The sequence below is a fragment of the Larimichthys crocea genome, chromosome XIII (assembly GCF_000972845.2).
Source record: "Larimichthys crocea isolate SSNF chromosome XIII, L_crocea_2.0, whole genome shotgun sequence".
NCBI classification, from domain to species: Eukaryota; Metazoa; Chordata; class Actinopteri; family Sciaenidae; genus Larimichthys; species Larimichthys crocea.
The window spans coordinates 18,777,746-18,795,440 of NC_040023.1; the positions used below are offsets into that span (position 1 = coordinate 18,777,746).

At 42.1% G+C, this 17,695-nt stretch overlaps 1 protein-coding gene across 1 annotated transcript in view; it reads right to left on the bottom strand.

Annotated features, from left to right (window-relative positions):
• Positions 1–11,751, bottom strand: part of nphs1 (NPHS1 adhesion molecule, nephrin) — a 34,899-nt gene extending 23,148 nt beyond the window's left edge. Inside the window, exons 1-3 of the mRNA XM_027287113.1 lie at positions 11,688–11,751; positions 8,710–8,904; positions 4,784–4,906 (exon numbers count right to left, since the gene is read on the bottom strand). Coding sequence (XP_027142914.1) covers positions 4,784–4,906; positions 8,710–8,904; positions 11,688–11,751 — 382 coding nt within the window. The remainder of the gene's footprint in view (positions 1–4,783; positions 4,907–8,709; positions 8,905–11,687) is intronic.
• Between the last annotated feature and the right edge of the window lie 5,944 nt (positions 11,752–17,695).

Consider the following 17,695-nt stretch of genomic DNA (forward strand, 5'->3'; position numbering starts at 1 on the left):
AGATCAAGTGCGAAAACTGCCTGAGTTCAGAGACAGAACGGGGAGTTGGAAAGTACAGGATGGATACATGTGTGCAAGACATGAAAGACTCTGGCAGAGAAGAGAAGAATGAAAAGTGAGGCTGCAGAGGAGAGGAGAGCAGGGGCAAGGGCGATAGCTGCTGCTGCTGCTGCTGCTGCTGCTGCTGCTGCTGCTGCTGGATACATGAGATAAATCCACAGTTAATGTGTGGATAAAAACAGCTGGACCACGAGCAAACCAAACCAGCCAACCATTCAGGTCCTCTCCATCTCTTTGGCACATTACAATAAATCCCTGCCCACTAGGAGGAGCTGTTGCTGTGTGCAGAGTCGCCCATTGCCTGTAGTCTGCTATTGAGACAGATGAGATGTGGCTGCAGCTTCAAACTGATTTAAAAGAAGCAATTGAATCTGTGTGGACTGTGATGGGTTACCCAGAGCACTGCAGAGGCGCGCGCTGCAATAATGAGATGCATTTGTTTGTTTTTCCCCCCTTCTTCCCTGAGAAGATGACTGGGCCATGCATCTATTGACAGCCCCTGCACTCTCAATCTACTCAGGCTCGCACGATTCACATAGGCGCACCACTTGTTGTGCTGTAGGAGTGTCTGGCAGCCTAACAAATCCTAAAATAAGAATAATGATATGTTCGCAAATGAGGCAGGCAGGTATCTAATTTTTTTCCTTTGCTCGCTTATGCTGGCCCATTCCTCTTATCTTTCATTCACTCCATCATCCCTCTCTAGCAGCCCAAGCGCAACCCCCCCTCATCCCCCCCTCTCTCCCCACGCTATCCTTCTTGACCACTGCAGTTAAACTGCAGAAGTGCGGGGGTAGGTGTGTTCCAGCTTAGACTGGGAATTACAGCCGGCCATCCATCACATCTGCAAACCATGTGACCCAATCACATCCAGTCAGGATGAACTTGCACACATATACACACACAGATTTGTACAAATGTGATAGCATATGTGTGGACCGAAAGAAAACACACTTTCTATTCAATTTACTAGACATGCACTCAGAGCAAAGAACAGACAGCAAACAAGCTGTTCTCTTAATTAACTCTTTGTGCCCCCTCTTTGTCTACCTGCCTCTGTGCTTTTTTATTTTTTTCCTCCCTCTCTCCCTCTCTGCTTTCTAGCCCTGTCTCTCTTATTAAGGTACATATATGAACACAAAAATAGATAGGCATGCAAAGACTTGCTTCTGATGGGCAGACAAGAAACAGTGAGCCGCAAAATTCGATTCATTAGACAAATACAGACGGATGGATGGATAAGACAGCTAAGAAGCAGATTAGCAGACACACATCAATATGCATAAGCAGCTCTTTCCACCTATCTTTCTCTCTCATTCATATACAGATGCGTGCACTTCCTTTTCTCCTTTGCACACAAACACCCAAAGATAAACTCAAGTCTACGGTGCATGCAGATTTGCACGCACAAACACACTGACGCAGGCGAGTGAATGTGCAGACGAGCCACATTCATCACACTTCACTCTCAAAACAGGCGCCAGTGTGTGTACTGTAACATGTGATACTGGAGCTGATTCTCTGGAAAATATTGGAGAAGGCCCAGAGGATAAAACAGTCTCTCAAAAGCGTATTATGCTGCATTAAGAAAATAATAGAGAGCAGAAGATCAGACTTCTCAACACCAAACAGACACAACTCATCTGTTTTATCTCCGGAAGACAAAGCTTGGATAAAACCAAACAGCCAAGCACATGTACATGCACAAGGATGTATTTATATACTCGTATGTGCATAAAAACACACATATACACATTGTAGGTCTCAGGTGTGTGATCCGATCAAATGAAATCCTTTGAAACGCTGCTCTTTTTTTCAGCTTTCCCTTCCTCTTTGTCTCCCCTTCACTGTCTGGGTCTCCTGTTTTCTGGAGAAGTGGATCAACCCCTCCCCACACCACTCCTTCCTGACCCACTAATGCTATCTCTCTTACCTTCTGTTTTGGTTAATAGTCAATGTATCTACTGTATTAAGATATTCAAATTGCTTAGCAGAATAGTTCAGTTATTAGTATCTTACCCTTCAGTATCTCATTTTACTATTTAGCAGTGCCGCGTTTGTTAATTGTAAAGACCCTGACACTGTAACATCAGTCTGGCATTGTGATACGCACACAGTCACACTAGTGTATAACACACAATCTTCTGAAGGGGTTATGTCTTGGGCAACTGTCAGAACTTTTTGTGAACGAAGATGAATAAAGTCACCGTGTTCTACGTTGCTTGTGCCCCCATTTATAAGTTGTTCCATTATTCATAACAGGGAATCATAAAATGAAGGCTCATTATATACTCTTCAAGTGCTAAACTCATTAGCTACCGCAAAAACCTCACCATAGCCCTGGTTCCTAAAATGTCCTCTAACCTCCAACCAACACCGATAATAAGCTTACACACATGGGGCACACTCACTCACACATACACACACACACATACACACACACAAGCACGCACACACACATATCTCTGTAAGACCCAACTATGGCAACTGAATGAGTAACACAGTCTAAAACCAGAACACATCAAATAACTGTTTTGAACATTTGCAGAAGGCATCTGCACAAGCATGCAACGCGGTGAGGCAGAGAGTTGTTCATTAATAGGATTAAATGCTAAGGCTAATGGTATAAACCGAGACACAGGATGTGTCAGGTATGTGACGGGCACAGTGCGGGGTAAGTTTGAGCAGTGGAGGGGGTTTCAGCGGAGGGGGTAGAGGTTGTTATTGTCATGGATTACTCACTGCCACTTGATCTGCCTATTGCAGTAATCCCCTATCTAAGCTCCGCAGGAAGGCAAAAACACATAGGAGTTATGTTGCACCAATGGAAATGTCTTGAAAACATCTCTTTGTAAGCCCATGGATGGGGCTTATTGACATTTTTTGCCTCCATCCCTGCTATTCACAGCCTGTGGTGATCCATCTTGAATTAGCCAGTCATCATAGCACTCCCTCTGACCCAAGAAACCAATTATTTGACCAGCAATCTCTGTTTTGTTTTCACATCCCTCCCCTCTCCCCCACCGTATCTCCTCATAAAGAGTTTATAGTGTTTTGATTTGATGCAGGGCTTGATGGGATATAGCCATGGTTGACTGGCCAGGGGTGTGGGGCCTTGGGAGCTGTAGTTCAGTGATGGAGAAGTCTGTGGGGAACTCATCAGAGACAGTGCTCTTCAAAAGGATGCACAGTTTCCAGTCCCAGTTCAGCACTAACAGGAGACTGAATTCATCAGCTCATTATAAAGCCCCAGATTAGTTACGTATTTTGAATCAGTTGAGTCGGTGGGGTGGAACAAATGACCCTTCAGCACCAAGGCTGCAGAGCGCTTTTTAAGTCAGTCGATTCACTCTTTGCCCTTTGCAAGACTACAGCTGCAAATGTCTGTCTTAAACAGTCAACAGCTGGAGAGTGTTCCCAAGTTGCTGAACAAAAACACCAGCTGAAATGTGTGGAGGGGATTCAGATCTGAGGATGTCAGGAACACAGAGCAGCAGTAGGTTTCAGTCATGGTGAATACAACTACCAGCAATCCCTGATGCAACACGAACATAATTCCCACACATTTTGACCTTTCCAACAAAGCCGAAAGCAATTGTGTTGACTTTGTGTATGTGGGTGCACATGCAACAGCCTTCTCAGAGGTAATAAATGTGGGAGTCAAGACTGCTGCGGCTGCAGGTGTAAGCCTGCTGTAGGACATGAGACTGTTGCAGTGTTGAACAGAAAATAGCCATTCAAAGGAGACGTCTGCGGTCTATGCTTCTTCCTACCCCACACCACCCGCCACTCCCTCCCATCGACCATTGATGTCAGAAAAACCTGCTTTCTTCCCAGAGGAGAGTGAGGCCGCTAGAATTGCCCCAGCAACCCCCCTCCTCCCCACTCGAAAAAAAACCCCTCTCCATGGTCACCAAAGAGAAAGCCTGAAAGCGAGGGAGAGAGGGAGAAATTGTGCAAGGGAGAGAATGGGGAGAGGGGAGGGGGTGTAAGTAAATGAACTGCGCCTGGAGAAGAAAGGTTCTTTTAGAGTCCTTTCCTTGCCACATATGGGCTTGCTCCCACAAGCAAGAGGGAACGGGAGAGAGAGATACTGGTTGTTATAGAGTGACAACAGGTGGTCTAATGTAGCCGCACAATTACATCTATTTCAGCACATGTCTGAGTAGGAACTTTTCAATCACTCTTGTTATAATTTATTCCTGTGCAAGGGAGAGACATGGATCACCCTGAGGCTGCCAGGGAATCTAGACTCTACTGATATTTTATATTGTACAGCTTCTGGTCTGAGCCATAAACCCACTGGAACATGCAGGGATGGCATAGTGCTTGTTCAACGACTAAATACTGTCCGAAAAATGTTAAAAATTGTGACTTTCTTCATGGTTCATGTGTGCTTCAAAGATGATTTGTGCTTGAAGAAAACCGTTGAGTTCTACTGTACCAAGGACACTTAAATTTAGTCACTAAATTCAAGTGTGCACTGCTTCAAATGCAGCTGCCTTATGTTCAGCAAATTAAGTCTCTTTATCAATAAAAATGAATATTTAACAGCTCTTTATATGCTGAGTAGTGGTCAAGAGGTTGGGCATGTTGCTGGAGTACAGAGAATGCTCACTGTGCCTTATAATATACATCATTTTGTTAATTTGAGAAAAAAAAGAAAACATGTTTAAGAGCCCCCAACCTCCCCTCTGTTCACACACTCCGTGGTTTTGCTCACTTAGCATGTCGATCCAGGCTGAACCGGAAATGATAGCATGACTGCTCTCAGAACGGCCCGCTTGACATTCATAGAGGGCGTCATCTTCCAGTTGGGCCTTTTCAATCTGAAGATGATACTGGCCTGGAATAGAGAGAGAGAGATTAATTATTTTTGTGACACATTATGTTGCGATAAGGACGTGCTCTCTAAATACATGTAAACAATTACAAAGAGGAGGGTTTCATTTAGTCCTCCTGTTCACACCCCACTGAGTAGAACACTCAGTGTTCAGAGTTGTGGCATGTATATCGATAAGTACCTCCTGCAGGCCCTATTTCTTCTGTGTTGATTTCAGAGTGCCTGAATTATAGGCAATTTTCAACTTGGGAAATGGGAAAATTAACAATAAAAGCAATTTGTACCACAACAGTCTGGCATTTCAATTCAATACGGTAATATACTCTACCATTGACGTTTGGGTGTTTGATTTGATTATAAATATTTTCATATTTCTGTAAAATGGAAACATCTCACTTGCTGAGAACCTCCTGCTGTATGCATTTCCATTGACATGCAGGCAGTTGTCTATACTCATCGCAGAGGCATTTTATTTCAGAATGAATTTCCAGTATGGTCAATGAAATCCAATCCCAGACTCACAACGCCGCCTGAATAAACTGTCTATTAATTGATGCCAGGCAGAGTCCTTCTCTCTGTGTCTCTCTTCTGATAGTCTGGCATGCCAACAGGGCTTGGTTTGTTTGATGCATTGCCATAACCTGTGGGGATTAGATGATGTTCAGTGTTACTTTTCCAGCTCTTGATTCTCTGGCTCACAGCCTACTAACACAAGCAAAATAGCATCTTGGTCTGACAACCACCCAGGCCTAAAAATGCATGTGTCAAGTAAGCTGGCAAGATAATTAACACCAACCAGAAGCAATTTTCACATCTAAGTTATCATTGACTGCAGAGAGAGAGACATTGAAGTTATTAATCATATTCCTCTTTACTGAAATTACTCACAAACAGTGCAATCAAGTTGCAAAAAGTGTGTATTTATGGTAGAGAAGATGGCAAATGGCTTCAACATGCTTATTTGTCCATTCCTCTGTATTTATTTCAGCAAGGGCCTTCAAATTTTTGGGATATAGTATATCTACACAGTCATTATGCCTGCAGTGTATATTATAGCATATTCTCCCTTGCACACTGGAAAATGGAAACACATATTGTTACACTGGGAAAGGTTAGTCCCAATGGAAAAAGAAAAGGAAGTAGAAAACTAGTGAACTAGTGTCAATTGTTGATCTTGAGTCAGACAACCTTTTTGCATTATTTAGTTAGCCGAGTATCAGCAATATAGTTCTTCTCATAGAGTGTAGGTTTCAGAAAATAACCTGCAATTTGAGACAGTTTACAGGGCCATTCACCCTTTCAGAAAATGTTTATATTGTCATTTGTTTCGTGCTAGATTATTATATCTGGTACAAACCGATTCAGTATAAAGAATGTACAACAAACGCTTCATTATTTCTAAAACAAGTACAAAAGCATCCACATGATGTGACAGGCGTGAATCCGCTGAAGGGTCTTTATCACATCTTCTTCTGGCTCTGTTCAGTATGACATACTTAAAGATAACTAATATCTCTGATTCATTCATACTAGATTCATTCAGCTTGACATTCTTGTGTTTCCAACCTGCCACAAACAAATCCCAGTAAGTAATATGAATGTGTTCCTATGGTTTAAAGATTTATAAATATTTGACAATAGTCAGCTGATATTAGTTAAGAAAAATATGCAACACTTGCATTGTGCTGTTGTGTGTACATGAATGTTCATTCCTAATTGAATTTTGCCTGATTGACTGGCTGCTTGCCAAATTACACCTCGTGGACCAATCACTGAAAATAAATTCTCACTTACTGCTTTGGTGCCTGGAACAAGCTGTTTTTATCTGCTCTTTTTTGTGTTTGTCTTTATGATTCACATTGCTGTATATAAATGCATGAACAGGCTTATGTCCATACACATTTACATTATTGTTTTAGCTTGGGGAAACTAAGCCTGTACTCACACCAAATGAAGTGTTGCGGGGAAAATGCTGCTCCTCTAATTTATTTGAACGTGGGTGGTTCATTTAGGCTGCGGTGTTGGGGATACTGCAAAAAAAGTGCAGTGACCGTGCAGTGAACAGTTAAAACAGACTAAACTTTTAGAGAAAACATGATCTGACATCACGCTGCAGTGGTCAAGCCAGAGACAGTATGAAAAAAGTATGCAATAGCCATATTGGCAGTCCTGCCTCTCTAAAAATGGGAAAAGGAGGAAGAAGAACCTTGTGAAGAAGGAAGAGCGACTGATTGTTGTCATTGATGACCTTTCCAGAGAGGTACTACACACAAGGGAGTACAGAGACGTTAATTACCATGCAGTTGTTTGACTTTTATCAGTCTGCAAGTTGGGGTTTCTGGTTAGTATTTTATTTGTGCTACAATCCATGTAGTCACACACGTAGTGACACAACACCGCTGCACTGTGATAATCCCCGTGCAGTAATGCCAGATTTGCAACCTAAAGGGTGCTACATCTACTGTAAGTATATGTTGGAATCAACGCTGGTTTTGTTCTGTAAGTGCGAGTGTGTGATTTCAGGCTTTTTTAAGCAGCAATAAACATCACTGATGGTGACAATCAGTGAAAACTGGTGGAGTATCAAGTGTAGTCAAGTGTCATCATAAATGATTTTGCTCTTTCTGTGCAGTGTAAAGTGATTGCATACATCAGTCTGTAGCCTGCAGTTTCTTTTCCTGGTAAAGTGCACCTGCACTGATGGGTGTTTCATTCATGAGTGTCTGACAGCGTGTATATGTTTGTTTTCCTTATATTTGTGTGTACATGCTCTTATTTTGTTGTTGATGATGCAAAAACAGGAAAGATTTTTATTTTGTAACCATGTACCTGCTGTAATACTTACTGTAATTTGCTCACTGACAACTAATCTGACAAACATTTGAATGTTTCATATGTTTGTTTTTAATGTATACTCTAGGTATTAATAAGCATGGGACACTGCAGACATGGGCATCTATACATCTTTCAGTGTTTATGTGTCGCCGGAGGTCCCCCGCACTCTGCAGCAGTGAAGTGCGGCTTGTCTAGTTGCAGGCTGATCAGGAACAGATGCTCTTCTCTTACTAGGTATTGCCTTCTAATTGGCTATTACTTTTTATAGACTGTGGTGCAGATTCTGCAACACAGTTTATTCTCTGCCACATTTCACTGATTTGCTGACACTCTGTTGCTTTAATTTAATTTATTTTTGTCTTATATCTTTTTTTGTCTTTACATGTGAGTGACAGTGAGGGGGATGTATGAGACGCTGTTGACAATCACATCACCTCCTCAGTCCCAGATGCTCCCTGTATAGAGAGCATACGGTTCCCGTAATATCTGTGTTGCTTTATTACAGCACTTTGAAGCCATAGCAACAACATCCTCTCATTTACTTTTAGAGTAGCCAACATCGAGTTGTACTGTTGGATGCTTCCTGAGCTGACGGCAGGATTCCATACATTTGACCTGTACATTACAAGGAAATGAAGAACAGGATAAATCTAATACTGACAGCATGTTATTGTGTTGCTTTCTTTGGAACATTATGCTTCCGTTTACCCTTTCTTTATCTGAAATCCTACACAATGGCTCAGGTTTACCTTGACCAGTATATCTTATTTCACTCAACTGGATTTCTGTCTATCAGATTTTCTATTATTTGCCAACACCATAAACTGCAAGCCTCATCCAGTTATGGGAAATTAGTAATTACAAAGTCTTTTCAGTGATGTTTTTATCCAACAAGTTCATTTATTTAGCTTGGATAGGTCCATCAAAGCCCAATAGGCCACAGACCTTATTCTGTGAGTATCCCTGTTTACCTCTCTTGGGGTTTCCAATCATGCTGTAGCGTGGAAAGCCTGGCAGGCTTCTCTGAGGTCCCAGGAGGAGGCCATCTTTTACCCATTGCACAGTCCCTGAGGCCCGTAGCACTTCACACCTCAACACAGCTGTGGCTCCCATTCGCACGGTGAGGTTCCTGGGCTCAGACCTGAAGGCCTGCTGGGCCTGCGTGCCTGGAGACATAAAAGGGGAAAAAGGAAGTTGGGGTGGAATGGTAGAGCAGGAGAAAGATGTGATGGGATTTCATTTAAAAAGGTGGAGGAGAACAAGGGCTGATGGGGTGTTATGGAGGAAATAAAAGGAGCAGAGGGAGCATGACATGAACATACACCACAGGGATGCAGTCTTGTGTCTTTTGTCTGAGAAGGCACCCCATTGTGTCTGGCCACATTATTCATCCTGGCATATGTTTTATTGATGGGGAACTGCAGTGATACGGCCCTGAAAATGAGTCAATAAAGTAATTACTGCGAATTAAATCCCCCCTCGGCCATGCAGATAGGGCATTGGGAGGAGGAAAAAAAGCATGGGGTATCAGAGACCTCGTTCACCTGCGGTTTTTCTTCAATGTCGATGCCCCACCAGCTAATTCCTCCTGGGAAGAGTAATGATTATCACTTTAATCCCCCTTGTTTGTCATAGGTGGGGTTGGCCATCCTTCAACCACGCTCTTAGGTGACATTCTGTGGTGCAGTACACTTGAGTCAGGAAGGTAACCTTAATGCAGACCACCCATGAGCCTCTAACACTGGGGCTAGGATTATATGATTATTATACATAGAGGTTTATGAATAAATTCAGCTCAGGTTCGAGCCAAACGCAACCGCATACCCCAATTAATGTCTAATATCTAAGCGTGAATCTCGTTTGAACAATGCCCCACAGAGAAGCTAGCCTGATTCCACTGGGCTGTTTGAATCTTGACCTTCATTGAAGCAATGACCAAGTTGTTTGTGAAGTGCATGCTCTGTTGCGTCTGACAACATGAGTGAGAGGCAGAGCTCTCAGATCAAGGCTGAACCAGTCACCTCACGTCAAATATGAAGGGCAAGATTGGCCATTACAGAGGATGCATACAAACAACCAAACACAGGAGCACATTAGCATACAGTTTACATAAATGAATACTCAATTGTGATCTACAGTGGCTGCTGAAATAGTTATATTGTATTATTCAGAGATATAAAAATAGTAAATGCCATATCAAAATGTAATGATAGGACTCAGTCTTCATCTCCTCAAGTCAGAGTATATAACTTTTAAGTCAGGAAATAACATAATCTTTCTCTTACAAGGTGAATTCATAAGTATTCATCTATTCATTGCCTCACTTGTGTAGCTTATGGTGGCTGATGTTGCTCAGTAAATGATATTTCTGGGTCTACTGTGTCCTGCTTGTGGGTCCATTCCAACAGTTTTTACTCTCTCAACCAGGGCTGCCAAACAATGATGTCTAATGTCTTTAAACCAACTGAGTCAGTTGAACTGAAGGGGAATTTAATGTTGCAATATCATCAGTCGCCATTACCCTGCATCGCAGACACTAAAGTTTCAGTATAAATTATTCTTGTGGCCTGTAAAGCTAAAGGGAATTTCAGAGATGGGTGATAACTCTCTCTGAGTTTGTCACTGTGAGCATCCTGCTGCATATTACAAATATTTGATCCATTGTTGAAATATTAATTATTACAGCTTGATAGGAAAGACTTTTTTTTGCTGCTCAGTTCCATTTCAGTGGCCCACTAGGCTACACCAGTATAGCAAGCATGCACAGTTCCTAGATGTGCTGGACCCGCAGCACCTAAATGGAACGCATCCATCAGTTAATTAATGTTAATTAATTACACCTGTGCTTTCCTGCAGTAACCTGTCAAAATCAAGAGTGAATGTCTGTAATTATTTGTATGTGCTTCTCAACCTGTATTTCTACATTCACTTTTACTTTCTCGAGGTACAGCATGTACTCATATTCCACTGTTATCCGAAGGTGTTAATTTGTTTGTTGTTTGCTAAATCCTTTCGTGTGATATGTGTGATTAACATCATGTTGTCCACTATAGTATATTGTGAAATAACTTAGGGTTATGTTTATTGAGCTACATGGACTGGAAGTCACTGCGGTACTCACCATGGAAACTGTGAACGAATACTGTACACATAATACCCACTAGCAGTAGTGAAATTATGTTGGTGCCATTTATTTTCCTTACAGATAACTCAATGCTAGGAGTGAAAATAGGAAGGACAAACCCAGTCTATAAAACCTATCAAGGATAACATGCACAGCACCGTACCACTCATATTAGACTAAACCAGCAACACAAACAACAACCCTGGTAGAAAAGCCACTATGGTCACATTGAGTAACCCTATCTGCCATATTACAGTTTGGGCAGTGTTTGGATTCAGTTATTTGCATAAAACACCAATACTGACTGAGTTCTCCTGTTACCATGAATAAATCATTTAATAAAATGTCCCTTTCTACCTGAGGTCCTGTTTATAGGGAGAATGCAGCAAAAGAGAGTGAAATTTGACTATTTGACTAAGCAATAACAACAGAAGAAGCTAATAATGATGATGTTAGCAGTTGGTCCTATTCCCCCCCTGGACTAGCTGATGTGTGTGATTTGTGCAGATGCTGAAAAAACAAAAGTGAAAGGAGAAACGCATATAGATATCACAGTAAGCCCATTGATACTGCAGAAAACCTACAGAAAATCTTAAACAAGAGTTGCATGTAGAAGATTTAGAGGTAAGTTTAAGATTAAGCAGGATAATTTAACTGATTTACATTTACAGTACATCCATCACTCTGAACTGCTCGCTTACTACATTCAGGTTTCAATAAAGTCAAGGATCCCGTTGCGCTGCTGAATGGCCTGAACACGGATGGGACTTGAAAAGGCCACGGTTACTGTAATGATAGCTCCATGGTGACATTTGATTCTCTTACCCCAGATGAGACAAAGAAAGGGTAGAGCTGAAGGAGACAGAATCCATGCTGACAAGAAGTCCATTTCACCGGTGACACCTGACCTTCGACAGTCCTGGAACAACCATGAAAAAAAAGGAGACATCTACATGAAATATTCACAAACATAACCTCCATATCCCCTACACTTAGTGGCTTTTAAGAGACATTTGTATTTTGCTCAGCAGTGCAGTATGAGAACATATCAAATTAAAATGAGTCATTTCATGTTTACGTATCTTGTTCTTTTTGAAGGTTGGACTTGGACTGAAAACATACTGTGCTTTGTGTTTGCAAAGGTATTTACTCTTCAGCATAAGTAAAGTCAGAAAATTCTGACGTGCACATGTGATGACACCTCTATTACAGCACATTTTCAATCAATTAGTCCATAAATCCTGCACTGACATACAGTTAAATAATAACTGAACACTAAGCCTGTATAAAAAAAGGTCTTAATGATGGCCTAATCAGAATTATAATGGTACTTAATGTCATACTTAAAGTCAGCTATACAAGTACAGCGTTGGTAATTTATGTCTTATAGAAAGTAAATGCAGAGGAACTTTCTTTGTCTGACAGGCTTAGCTAGTTCAGCTAGTTTTAGCCTCCTGATGAGTCACATGGAGTGCACAATTCCCTAAGGACTGTACATTTGAATTTGTGATTAGTTGTTATGAAGACCTCTGTGGCTTCTCTCGGCATTTCTCCCGGCTTTCTCTCACCACAATAATTCAGGATCAGCTGAGGGAGCGTAAAACAGGGCAGCTATGATTTCTTGTAAGTCCCATTAAAGGGCAGTGAGACACCTTTCTCAACAAAAAGGTTGATTTTTACACGTTAATTAAATGAAATGGGAATCATAGCAAGTATGGGACTATATACATATGTAATTTGCAGGTAATTTCCTATGGTTGCATGTATGTATGAGTGTGATCCACTGTCAGGATGCTTTTTGAAATTAAGTCAGTAGGCCGTGCTGTGGGTCTGTGCCCATTATATCCAACACTCTCACTTATTTGACCTGGAAGAGCCCTCTGTGGATTTTAAGTCAGTTTGTAATCACTTCAATTTATCTGCTGCAGGAGTGGAACAAATAATAGTGATTTACTTAATTGAAAACTAAATATTTTCTCATCTGAATAGACAAAATGAATTGAAGGCAACAGCTCTTTGACGCATCTCCCCTCAGTCGATTAGTTGCACTCCAACAGGCTTTGATAAGAATTAACTCACACTCAATTATTTTTTTTCACTCCCAAAACATTTGTGTATTTCAGAGCCCCCAGTATACTCTTTGAACACACAAGGGCAATTATTTTCCTCTTCAATGAATAGAAATTCTTTTCTGAGGTTGAAGCTGCCCATCTTCCCTTCAGCTCTATCTCTGTTAACACCTTATGTACGGGAACACAAACACAATCATTATATCCTGCCTAATGTTGACATTTTTTCTTATAGGCTTTGGAATTTATCCATCCGCTGATAAGAAATACTGGAATTATTTCATTAGTCTACAGTACAATGAGAAAGAACAGAATTTAATCTCTACCTTTGGGATTTAGAGCTCAAGCAGCAGGCATTCTCTGCAAGGAAGAGGTTTGGCCAGCACAGAAAGGCTGCTTCTGGACTCATGATGAGTCACCATTTTCATCAGGGCTCTTACTGAAAGCAGACACAATCTGCCTGACCTACCCACATTCCTATTACCAAGCCAAACAACCACCTTAATTACTTTAAAAATACAGCCGCTCGCAAGCATGTTGATTTGCTCCCAAAAGGTTATTTTTCTTGTATGAAAAATGTGGAATGTATCTGTGGAATAACTCTGATATGTCATTTAACAGTTCCTTTAAAAAATAACTAAATATAAATATTAGATAAATACCAGACTGAATGGCAATTTAATTTGTCTTCAAAAAATGAGAAAGACCTATATTTTACTACAGCGGCACATATTGCCACAGATTTTTTTTTAACCTTGTTCTTCACCAGCTTCTTACAAATGCAAATTAGGTAGTTTGATTTGAAATTTGATTCGCTTTCAGAGACAAGGCTGCCACTCTCCCCGCAAGGGCATTAGAGGTAGCTGAACCATTCAGCGTGACCCCGACAGGTAGATTTTTAATGGCGTCTTTCATAACATCATCAAACGACTCAATACACTCAATCTTAGACCAATTTAACGTGAAACCCCATGAAATCAGTCAATGTGCAGAAAATGAAGTTTCAACCTCCGTGCAGCCATCCAATTCAGATGTGGTCCTACATCTTAATACCAACCTAACTTCTTACCAATCTCACCAGTTGCCTATGGGTCCAATTACTGTAGCTTATAGAAGCTGTGTTGTGAGCCATTACTGCTTTAACACTGAACTGCTGATAAAGGGTTTCTAAAAGATGCAGATTAGATTATCAGCAGAATCTAATCACATCCGAATCATTGATTGCGCATTAAAACATGGCATTCTTTAAGCAGTCTGATTAAGACCCGGCTGGATGTGCTAAACACTGACAGAACGTTTGGACGCCTCGAGGAGAGACTAAATCATACAGTATCAGCATGGAACAGCGGTTCAGCAGCTTGACAGTGTCCAGAGAAGATTGAAGACACTCAAAGCTACCCAAGTTGGGTGTTTGTGAGCTTCGACACTGCTCCCTTCAGCTCAAAGTGTTCAAGTCTACTGAATTACTCTGACTTCACTATACACACTTGCGTACCTGCTCTCCTCAGGAAAAAGTTGAGAGACAAAGAGGCAAAAGCTCCTTTCAACCTCCTCCAACTCAAGCACATCTGCCTGCCTAGGGTGCACAGAGAGAAAGATAGGGAGAAAGGCAGACAGACACACAGAGAGAGGGGGTACCTGCTTCTTAAAAAAAACAACAACCCAAGAATCTTTGAATAGGTGTGTGGATTTGCATAAGAGAAAGAGAGCTGTGCTTACCTGTTGAGTGACGCTGAGGCTCAGGAGTGTCTTTTTGTCTTCCTGATCTACAGATGGCTCTCTGAACACAAGTGAGCAACGGAGATGTTAAAGAATGCCAATGGGACTCTCCCTTCTCTCACTCCTCAGTCTAAGAGAGAGGCAAACAGATAAAGAGAGGGAGACAGGCGGCAGCGGAGACTGAAGAATGAATGAAGGTGTGTAGGCTGTACAAAAAGCGTTGGCAAGTGGTGGTTACAAGTGGGGGTCACCTGAAAAGGAAACTAAAAACAACAATAACAATGTCATGGCTAATGGCCCAAAGGCTTCCATTACATGAGTACGTCTATTCCGCCCTCCGCCCTCCCTTCAGAAAAGAGGAACACACACACACACACAAAAATAATTAACTAAATCTAAATGTTTATGATCATTTGTAATACTTTCAGGCCACATAGAAACATTTAACAAGTTCTCGAACCTCTTGTTTCAGCAGTATTGAATAAATGAAAACTATAAAAGCTTAATAAAGTTGCAGTGAGCCAAGAGCGGAGGAACATGCTTGTAGTTTCTTTTCATTCTGCCTTTCTGGGGAGTATTCATGGATCCCATTATTTAGCATTTCACTGTGCTAGGATGGAAGGAGCAGCACAGCCCTCAAAGATACAGATGCAACATGGCCGACTTCACAGCTGCTAGTTTGTAACATTTACGCTCATACATAATGAATGGAGTAGAGAGTATCCACATAACCGTATTTCCTATACTGAATACTCCTGGGGTGATCTGCTCCACTGCAGAGACGGAGACAGAGACAGGCCGAAGAATTCACTTTCAACAGTGGAATGTTGGATTTTTTTTTTCTGAATATTGCTTTACTTCCCTTCTTTTGTCAATTATATACTTCCAACTGAATGGTGGCTGGAGAATACCACCATTTGCTCAGTGGAACATACTGAAAGCTCTTCTAGAAAGACAACTTAAAGGTCATGTTTATTTTCCACATTTATTTTTTTTTATTATTTGATCTCCTGATAGGAGACTTGTCCACACTATGGCTCTGAATTGACTCCCCTGTACAAGCTATTTGCTCAGTAAAACACAAAAGCAGTCATACTGATGCATCTGTTGTTCCTCTATGGGTCAGCCACACAGTAATGATATACCAACCACTGTCTGTGAGAATAGTGCTAAGAAACTCCCACATTTGTGCAGCAGGCAATAAAGAAAGAATAATAATGACGCATGCTCTTTTTGTGGCACAAATTCAAGGACTATAATGTGATGTTGTGCATGCAGCACAGTGCCAGCGTCCAGTATAGTTGTGTGTGGATGTCTTTGTGTATGTGTATAGTAGGCATGAGTAGGTGTGTGTGGCCCAGATGTTAGCAGCTGGGTTGTGTAGTCGGAGCAGACCCCACAGACAGTCATTAAGCCCAGCAGCCCAGGGCTGGAAGGTTAATTCCCCCGCCTGGAGGGGTATGTAGGTGGGAGGCAGGAGGGAAAGGAGGGAGGGAGGGTGGAGGATGAGGAGAAGAGGTGGCGGTGGGGAGAGGAAGGGGGGGGCAATGGGAGGCGAGGGGGCTGTGAAGCTCAGCACTCAGTTCACACAAACAGCACTGTCAGCAAGAGTGGAGCCGCTCCACTGCCAGACGAAGGAAGAGGAGGGAGAGAGCTGGGGCCTGACAGAGAGGTGGTGAGGGAAGGAGGGGAGGGGGTGGGGGGGGAGATGGACAGAGGACCTGAAGATGAATGGCAAGGGGAGAAATGCAGGGAAGAGGAGGGAAATACAGTAAGAGGGTAAAAAGAATTCATGTCAGGAGGCTGGACAGGCAGAGGGTGAGATGAAGGGGACACGAACGAGTAAGGTAATGGAGCGAGAGAAACGGATGGAGGAAGGAGACAGAAAGATACTGTAAAATGGGCTGTGGAGTGATGAATAGAAGACGAGGGAGGATCAGGGGAAGGGGGGAGATGGGAGGAAGGAAGGCTGACATGAAGAGTTGTTTTGAAAACCAACAGGAAGTCTACTGACTCAGACCAGTGCGGCATGCAGGGAAAGCAAGGAGGAAGATTAATCAAAGAAAGCAATAAGCACTACGGTGGAAAGCAACACAATATGTGGAAGAGGGAAAGATAGGGTCATGTCCAGGAGATTGATTCAGAAAACTGGAATGGGAGTGAGACTGCTTGGGGTATGTTTTGTGTGTTTGAGTGCCTGTGCATGTCTGTGGGCGTGTGTACAGTATTTGTGTGGAAGGTTGGGGGCGTGCTTGAATCATTTGGATCACTATGAGCAGTGCGGCAGCTCAGATTCTGTTACTTGTCAAAATAAAGCAAAAATGCTTAATTACTGAATCAATATGACAGCTTGAAGCCAGTAACTAACAGTCTAGGCAGACAGAGATATTCAACGCCCAATATATGATTCACACCAGGAGGAGGATTCAAATAGTGCCCACAGCTCTTAGGAAGAGGTTAATTTAATGAAAAAGGGGACTTAGTAAACCTCCAGGACTTCTCAGGGCTTTGACAAAGGCCTGCAAAATTGTCTTTGTGAATTGAGCTGGAGCATATTACATTCACAGTCTGAGCCTCGGCATTAACTACAGCCATCTGACCTGATGATCTGATTGGAGCCCCAGCTTCTGTTCCCTGCCACATTACAGCTGCCATATCAGTGATGCTTCTGTGTTCTAAATCTGTAGACAAGGTCAACATGTTTTTTTTTTTTTTTTTCCAACGGCCAATCTGGCTCCCAGTCGACCAGAGATTTAACAGGCAGCCGCAGACTGGGAGCGTGCATCACCAGAAACCAGAGATGACAATTACATGCATCAGTAAAATAACAGTAGCAAACAGAGATAAGAAATTACTTTAAAAAGTCTGACAGTAAATATCGTCGCATTGCACCTTCAGCTTTACTTTCTTCAAATATCTGTTATTGTGATGGAGTCTGAATAGGGACATGAACCTCATCCTGCTGCTGGCAAGTTTGCAAGAAGGGATTCTCAAGTTGCTGTGCTTTGGGTGACCTGTAGACCAAGTGATGCTGGAGCATGTGGA